This window comes from Vespa velutina, chromosome 2, assembly GCF_912470025.1.
Source record: "Vespa velutina chromosome 2, iVesVel2.1, whole genome shotgun sequence".
Classification (NCBI taxonomy): Eukaryota; Metazoa; Arthropoda; class Insecta; order Hymenoptera; family Vespidae; genus Vespa; species Vespa velutina.
The window spans coordinates 10,321,282-10,331,458 of record NC_062189.1 but is presented as its reverse complement, the minus strand read 5'-3'; the positions used below and the strand labels follow the sequence as shown (position 1 = coordinate 10,331,458).

Here is a 10,177-nt window from a genome sequence, read left to right as displayed (position 1 = left end):
CCGTTGATATCGTTAATATCGTTATTATCGTCATTATCGTTATTATCGTTAATATTTTTTTTATCCTTATTATTAGTATTATTATTATCGTTATTAAATTTATTACCGCTATTATCCTTATTAACGTTATTATCGTAATATCGGTATTATTACTATTATTATCGTCGTTATCGTTATTATTGTCATTATTGTTATTATCGCTTCTATTATTATTGTTATCGTCATAATTTTTATTATCGTTATTATATTTATTACCATTATTATCATTATTTTAGTTATGATCGTTATTATCTTTTTATTCGTTATTATAGTTATTTTCGCTATTGACGTTAATATCGTTAAAATCGTTTTTATCGTTAAAATTGTTGTTAACGTTAATACCTTTATTATCGTTATTATCGTTATATTAGTTTTTATTGTTATTACGTTTAGAATCATTTTTACTCTTGTTATCGTTATTTTCGTTATTATTATTATTATTATTGTTATCCCCATTATCGTTATTATCGTTAATATTGTTATTATCGTTATTATTATTATTATTATTGTGTTATAATCGTTATGACCGTTATTATTGTTATTACCGCCATAATCGTTATTTTCCTTATTATCGTAGTTAATATTATTATTATCGCTACTATCGTCATTATCGATTTTATCGTCATTATTATTGTTCTTAACGTTATTATCGTTATTATCGTTATTATCGTTATAATCGTTATTAATGTTATTATCTTTAAAATCGTTACAACTGTTGTTATCGTGATTATACTTATTTTCGTTATTATCGTCTCTATCTTCATTATTATTAATATTATTAATATTGCTATTATTACTATAGTCTTTATTATTATTTTTATTATTCTTATTAGTATTATTTTTATTATTAGCGTTAATTTTGTTATTATCGTTATTATCGTTATAATCGTTATTGTCGTTATTACCTTTATTATCGTTCTTATTATTATTATTATTTTTATCGTTATTATCATTATTATCTTTGTTATGGTTATTATCGTTATTAAGGTCATTTTTGTTTTTAACGTAATTAACCTTATTATCTTTATTATCGCTAATATCGTTATTATCGTTATTATCCTTATTATCGATTTTATCGTAAATGTTATTGTTATTATCGTTGATACTGTTATTAACGTTGTAATTGTTATTATAGGTATTACCGTTATTATCGTTATTATCGTTAATGTTGTTATTATCTCTATTATAGATCTTAGCGGACTTAATATTCTTATTATCATTATTATCGATATAATCGTTATTATCGTTATTATACTTATTGTTATTATCGTTATTATCTTTATCACCTTTCTTAAAGTTACTGCCGTAATGATCGTTGTTAACATTATTATCGTTATTTCCACTCCTATCGTCATTATACTTATTATCGTAAATATTGCTATTATCGTTATTATTACTATTATTATTATTACAGATATAATCGTTATTATAATCATCATAGTTAATATCGTTACTATCGATTTTCTCGTTATTACGGCTAATATCGTTATTATGCTTAATATGTTTATTATCGTTATTATCACTATTATTATTATTATCGTTATTATCATTATTACCATTATTACCGTTATTATCGTCACTTTCGTTATTATCGTTATAACTGCTATAATCGTTATTTTCGTTACCTTTATTATTATTAGTATCGCCTTTATCGTTGTTATCGCTGTAATCGTTATTATTATCATTATTGATTTTATTATTTTAAGTTTTATTATTATTTATATTACTACTATCATTAGTATTATAATTTTTGTTATTATTCTTATTATTATTAATGTCGTTATTGTCGTCATTATCGTTATTATCGATATTATCGTTATTATTATTATTATTATCGTCATTAGTGTAATTATCGTTTATATTGTTGTATTCGTTATAATTATTATTATTATTATCGTTATAACTCTTGTTATCGTTTTTGTAGATATTATCGTTATTATCGATATTTTAGTTTTTATCGTTTTTATTTATTATCATTATTACCGTTATTATCGTTATTATCGTTATTATCGTTATTATCTTTATTATCGTTAATTACGTTATTGCTGTTCTTATCGTTATTATAGTTATTATCCTTATTATCAATTTTATAGTTATTATCCTTGTTATCGTTATTACCGAAATTAACGTTATTATCGTTATTATTATCATTATCGTTATTATCTCTATTATAGATATTATCGTTATTAACGTTATTGTTATTATAATTGTTATTATTGTTATTATCGTTATCATTGTTATTATAGTTATTACCGATAGTATTATTATTATTTATTTTCATCGTTATTATCGTTATCATTGTTACTTTCCTTATTACCGTTATTATCTTTTTTCGTTATAATAATTATTATTGTTTAACTTATTTTTATTTTTATTATCGTTATTTTAGTTATTATCGCTATTATCGTTGTAATATTTAATATCGTTATTAACGTTATAATAGTAATTATCGTTATAATCGTTGTTATCATTGTTACCGTTATTACCGTTATTATCGATGTTACCGTTAGCATCGCCGTAATCTTTATCATCGTCATTATCGTTATAATCGTTATTATCATTATCAATGTTATTATCGTTGTAATCGTTATTTTGGTAATTACCATTATATTCGTTATTATTATTATTATTACTATTATCTTTATTATAGTTATTATCGTTTTTATCGTTGTTATTATTGTTATTTTCATTTTTACCATTATTATCGTTATAATCGTTATTATCGTTGTTATTGTTATTATCTTTATTACCGTTATTATCGTTATTTTAGTTATTATTGTTATTACTTTTATAATCATTATTACTCCTATTATCGTTATTTTCGTTATAATTACAATTCCTATCCTAATTATCGTTATTATCGTTAACATTGTTATTATCGTCATTATCCTTGTTAACGTTATTATCTTTATTATCGATACAATCGTTCTTATCGCTATTACTGTTATTTGCGTTTTTATCGTTGATATTGTTATTATTATCCATATAACTCTTATTGTCGTTTTATCGTTATTATTATTGCAAATTTCGTTATTATCATTATTATCGTTATAATCGTCATTATCGTTATTATCGTTGTTAACGTTATTAGATTTATTATCGTTATTATCGTTATTATCGTTATTTTAGTTACTATTTTTATTATTTGTATTATCATCATTACTGATTCGTTATTTTCGTTATTATTACTATTATTTTCCTCATTATCGTTATTATCGTTAACGTTGTTATTATCGTTATTATTATTATTATTAATATTATTGTCGTTATAATCGTTATTACTGTTATTATAGTTATTATAGTTACTATCGTTATTATCGTTATAACCGTTATTTGTATTATTATCGTATATTATCTTTATTATCCTTATTTGCTTTATTTCCGTTAATAACGTTATTGTCGTTGTTATCATTATTATTCTTATTATCAATTTATAAGTGTTATCGTTGTTATAGTTAACATCGATAATAACGTTGTAATTATTATTCTTATCGTTTTTAGCGTTATTTCCGTTATTATTGTTATTATCGCTATTATCTTTATTATTGTATTTATCGGTCTCATCCTTCTTATTGTTATAAACGTTATTATCGTTATATACGTCCTTACCGACATTATCGTTATTATTGTTGTTATCGTTATAATCGTTATTATCGATATTATCGTTATTATCATTATTATTATTATTATCATAACTGTGGTTATCGTTATTATTTTTATTATCGTTATTATCGTTATAATCGTTATTATCGTTTTATCATTACTTCTCATATTATCGTTAATATCGATATTATCGTTATAGTCGTTATTACCATTATACTTGTACTTATCGTTATTATTTTTTAATCGTTATTATCATTATTTCTGCTATTACATTTATAATTGTTACTATTGTTATTATCTTTATAGTCTTTATTATCATTATTACCGTTACTATCGTTATTATCATTATTATCTCTATTATCGTTATTATTATTATTACTATCGTTATTATCTTTATTGTCGATGTTATCGTTATTGATATTGTTATTATCGTTATTACCGTTATTATCGTTATTGACGTTATTATTTTTATTACCGATCTTATCGTTATTACTATTGTTATTATTGTTATTTTTTTATTATCTTTATAATCGTTATTAATGGTTTTGCCGTTATTTTCTTTAATATCTTTATTATCGTTTTTTCCGTTATTACTTTTATAATCGTTATTATCGTTAACGTTAACATCTTTATTATCGCTATTATGTTTGTAATCGTTATAATCGTTATCATCGTCATTATTCTTATTATTATAATAATTATTATTAATAATACTATCACTACTATTATAATTAATATTATTATTTTTATTATTATTATTATTATTATTACAGTTGTTTTCGATATTATAGTCATTATCGTTATTATAGTTATTATAGTTATTATTTTTATTATCATTATTATCGTTTTTATCGTAAATATCGTGATTATTATTATTATTATCGTCATCATCGTTATTATCATTAACATTGTTATTATAGTTATTATTATTATTAATACTGACGAAATAATCGTTTTCATCGTTATTATAGTTATTATCGTTATTATCATTATACTCGTCATTAATGTTATTACCGTTATTATTGTTATTATCGTTACTATCATTACTACCCTTATTATCGTTTTTATAGAAATTATCGTTGATATCGTTATTATCTCTATCATAGTTATTATCGCTATAATTATTATTATTATCTTATTTAACGTTATAATCGTTACTATCGTTCTTACAGCTATTAACTTTATGATCGATCTTATCTTTATTATATTTATTTTCGTTGTTATTATTAGAATTATAGTTTTTATCGTTATTATCGTTATAATCGTTATAAATATAATTATCATTATTTAAGTTATTATCGTTATTATCGTTATTATCGTTATTAATATTATATTTATTATTATCTTATTAACGTTATTATCGATATCGTTAATTTCGTTTTCATGGTTATTATTGTTATTAACGCTATTATCGTAATTATCATTATAATCGTAATTTCCTCTTTTGTCGTTATTATCGCTATTATCGTTGTTACTGTTATGATTATCGTTATTATCGTTAATATAGATTTTTTCGTTATTATTGTTGTCATAATCGTTATTATCATTTCTATCGCTCTTACCGTTATTATCGTTACAATCGTACTTATGTTTATTATCGTTATTAACGTCATAATCGTTATTACCGCTATCTCCGTTATAAACGTATTTCCGCTACTATCGTTATAATATTTATTATCATTATTACCGTTATTAACGTGTTTTCGTTATTATCGTTATTATCGTTATCATCGCTATAATATTTATTTTCGTTATTATCGTTATTTTTGTCACCATAATTATCGTGATTTTTATCGTGTCCTTTTAAAAGTCATTATCTTTATAATCGTTATTATCATTGTGATCGTTAATATTGTTATTATCATTATTATCATTATCTTTATTATCGTTATAATCGTTATTATCGCTATTATCGTTATTTTCGTTATTACCCTTATCATCGTCATTGACTTAATTATCGTTATTATCGTTATTATCGTTATTATCGTATTTATCGTTTTTATCGTTGCCATGGTTATTATCGTTATTATAATTATTAGCGTTATAATAGTTATTTTCGTCATTATCATTATTATATTAAATGTAGTTATTATCGTTATTATTATTATTATTATTATTATTATCATCGTTATATGCGTTATTATCATTATTATCGTTTTTATTGTTATTATCGTAATTATCGTTATTATTATTGTTACTATCGTCATTACCGTCATAATCGATAATATTGTTATTATCGTTATTATTATTATTATTACTGTCGTTAAAATCGTTATTATCGGTATTGCAGTAATTATCGTTACTATTGTCATTATCGTTATTGTGGTTAATTTCCATATTATCGTTAATATGTTTATTATGGTATTATCGTTATTATCACTTTAATTGTTATCATTGTTATAAACTTCATTATTTTTACTATCTTTGATGTCGTTATTATCGTTATCGTTATCACCGTTATTATTATTGTTATTATCGTCATTATCGTTATTATCGTTAATATTGTTATTATCGTTAATATTGTTATTAATATTGTAATTATTATCGTTATATTCTTTATTACTGTCATTATAATTATTTTTGTTACTACGGTTATTATTGTTATTATCGTTTCTATCGTTATTTTACTTATTTTCGTTACAATTTTTATTATCATTTTTATCGTTTTATCGTTATTATCGTCATTATAATTATTATTATCTTTATTATCGTTATTATTGTTGTTATTAATATTATTATCACTATTATCTTTATTTCCTTTATTATCGTTATTAACATTATTAACGTTATTACCGCTATAAATGTCATCATCATTATCATCGTTATTATCGTTATAATCGTTATCATTTTCATTATCGTTATAATTTTTATTATCATTATTATTTTTATTATCGTTATTTTGTAATTATCGTCCTTATCTTTATTATTATTATTATCATTACTACAACTAATATTATAATAATAATAATTATTATTATTATTATTATTATTATTACTATTAATATTATTTTTATTATTATTATTATTACTATTATTATTCTTATTATTATCGTTAATTTCATTATTATCGCTATTATTGTTAAAATCGTGATTATAGATAAAATTGTTATTATCGCTATTATACTTATTATCGTTATTATCTTTATTTCCCTTAGAGTCCTTATTACTTTTGTCGTTATTTTCGTTATTATCGTCACTACCGCTATAACCGTTATAAACTACATTACCGTCATTATCGTTGTTAACATTATTATAGTTATTACCGTTATATTTGTAATTTTCGTTATTACTTTTATTATTATTTTTACCGTTATTATCGTTATTATTTTAATTATTGACGTAATTATCGTTATTATAGCTATTATTGTTATGATCGTTATTATTATTATTATTGTTATGTTCGTTGTTATAGTCATTAACGTTATTATCGTTTTTATAGTTAAAATCGATATTATCGTTATTATCGTTATTACAATTATTATCCTTATAATCGTCATTTATTGTTATAATCGTTGATTTCGTTAATATCGTTATTATCGTCATTATCGTTATTATCGTTAATATTGTTTTGATCGTTATAATTAGTATTATTATTAACGTTATAATTTATTTTATCATATTTGAGTTATTACCGTTATTATCGTTTTCTTAGATATTTTCATTATTATTTTTATCGTTATTATTATCGTCATTATCTTTATTATAGTTATAATCGTTATTAAATTTATTACCGCTATTATCGTTATTAACGTTATTATCGTTATTATCGCTATTATTACTATTATTATCGTCGTTATCGTTATTATCGCTAATATTGTTATTATCGCTTCTATTATTATTATTGTTATCGTCATAATTTTTATTATCGTTATTATATTTATTACCGTTATTATCGTTATAATCTTTATTAAAGTTGTTACCGTTATTATCAATATTATCTTTGTGGTCGTTATTATCATTTTAATCGTTATTATAGTTATTTGCGTTATAATTATTATTATTATCGCTTGTTATCGTTATTATCGTGTTCAACGTTCTTAACGTTATTATCGCTATTAACGTTAATATCGTTATAATAGTTTTTATCGTCATGAACGTTATTATCTTTATTATCGTTATAATCCTTATTATCATTATTATTGTTATTACCTTTACTATACTTATTATTGTTATTATAGATATTATCGTTATCATCGTTATTAACGTTATTATCATTATTATCGTCATTATCGTTATTTTCGTTATTTCTGTTAAAATCATTATTGTCATTATCGTAATCATTATTATAATCTCTATTATCGTTGTTATCGTTATAAACGTTATTATCGTCATTGTAGATATTATTATAATAATTATTATTATTAATACTATTACTACTACTCTTATTATTATTTTTGTTTATTATTATTATTATTAGTATTATTATCGTTATATTCGCTCTTATCGTTAATATCGTTATTATCGCCATTATCGTTATTATTATTATTGTTATTACTGTTATTATTATTATTATTATTACTTGTATTATTATTATTAATTTTATTATTAATATTATTATTATTTTTTGATATGGTCAAAATCGTTCTTATAATTAATATCGTTTTTATCATTATTATAATTATTATCATTTTTATTATCGTTATTATCGTTATTATTATTATAATTATTATCATTTTTATTATCGTTATTATCGTTATTATTATTATAATTATTATTTATTATCATGATTATCGTTATTATTACCTTCGTCTTTATTACTGTTGTTATTATACTTACTATTATTATTATTATTATTATTGTTATTATTATTACTATTTTTAATATTATCGTTAATATTCTTATTATCGTTATTATCGTTTTTGACGTTATTACCTTTGTTATCGTTATTATCGTTATTATCGTTATTATCGTTATTATTATTGTTACTGTCGTATTTATCGTCATAATCGATAATATTGTTATTATCGTTATTATTATTATTATTATTATTATCGTTATAATCGGTATTATCGTTACTAACGATATTACCGTTATTTTCGATATTATCTTTATTATCGTTATTTTCGCTATTACGGTTACAATCCTACTAATGGTCCTTATCGTTATTAACTGCATAGTCGTTATTACAGCTATTCCCGTTATCAACATTTTTATCTTCATTATCGTTAAAATATTCATTTTCGTTATTATCGTTATTATCGTTTCTATAATTATCGTTTTTATACTTATAAGCGTCATTGTCGTTATAAACATTATTATCGTTGTTATCGTTAATATCATTATTATCATTATTATCGTTACCGTTTTTATTGTTATTAACGTAAATATCGTTATAATCGTTGTAATCGTTATTATCGTTGTAATGCTTATATCGTTTTTATCGTTATTATCGTTATCATCGTTATTATCTTTATTTTCTTTATTACCTTTATAATCGGAATTATTGTTATCCTTATTATAGTTATTATCGTTATTATCGTTATTATCGTTATTTTCGTTGCTATCGTTATTAACGCTCTGATCGTTATTATGTTTATTGTTCTTGTTATTATTATTATTGTCGTCATTACCGTTATTATCGTTATAACTGCTATTAAATTTATTTAAGTTATGGTCATTATAATCGTTAGTATCGATGTAATGTATAACATAGTTATTAATATTATTGTTATCGTCATCATCTTCAATAGCATTAATATTGTTATTTTTGTTATTGGTATTATTATTATTACCGTTATAATCGTTACAATCTTTATGCTCGTTATTATCCTTATTATCGGTATTATCGTTATTATCGTTATAATCGTTATTATCGTTATTATCGTTATTATAGTAATTATCGTTTTTATCGTTATTATCTTCATTATCGCTATTATCATAATTACCGTTATAATCGTCATTATGGTTATTATTGTTATTATCGATATTATCGTTATTATCGTAATTATCGTTATTATCGATATTAATGTTATTATCGTTATTATCGTTATTACCGTTATTATCTTTTTTACCGTTATTTTTGTTGTAATGGTTATTATTTTTATTATCAGTATTTTCGTTATTATCGTTAATAACTTTATTATCGTAACAAACGTTATAATCGTTATTATGATTATCATCTTTATTATTATTATTCTTGTTATCGTTATAACCGTTATTATAGTTATTATAGTTATTATCGTTATAATCGTTTTTAACGCTGTTATCGTTATTATTGTTATTAACGTTATTATCGTTATGCAGTTATTATTGCTATTATAGTTACTATCGAAATTATAGTTATAATCGCTGTAATCGTTCTTATTGTTATTATCGTTCTTCTCGTTATTATCGTTATTATCATTATTATCGTTATTATCGTTATTACCGTAATTAACAATATTATTGCTACTATCGTAATTATCGTTATTACCGTAATTAACATTATTATTGCTACTATCGTCATTATCGTTATTGTCGTTTTTTTTAGTAATTATCGTTATTACCATTAAAATCGTAATTGACTTTAACGTTCTTATCGTTATTATCGTTATCA

The 10,177-nt window shown here is 21.1% G+C and overlaps 1 protein-coding gene across 1 annotated transcript; it reads right to left on the bottom strand.

The window, feature by feature from the left end:
* Positions 1-2,712: 2,712 nt before the first annotated feature.
* LOC124957706 (probable serine/threonine-protein kinase clkA) lies at positions 2,713-8,446 on the bottom strand (the record flags this gene model as incomplete). The annotated part of the gene is given in 7 exon segments (XM_047514890.1): positions 2,713-2,780; positions 2,874-2,928; positions 3,203-3,384; positions 4,369-4,679; positions 5,732-5,852; positions 6,077-6,228; positions 8,415-8,446. Coding segments are annotated over 7 exon segments (921 nt in total), but the record flags the coding sequence as incomplete, so codon positions are not given.
* Positions 8,447-10,177: the final 1,731 nt, after the last annotated feature.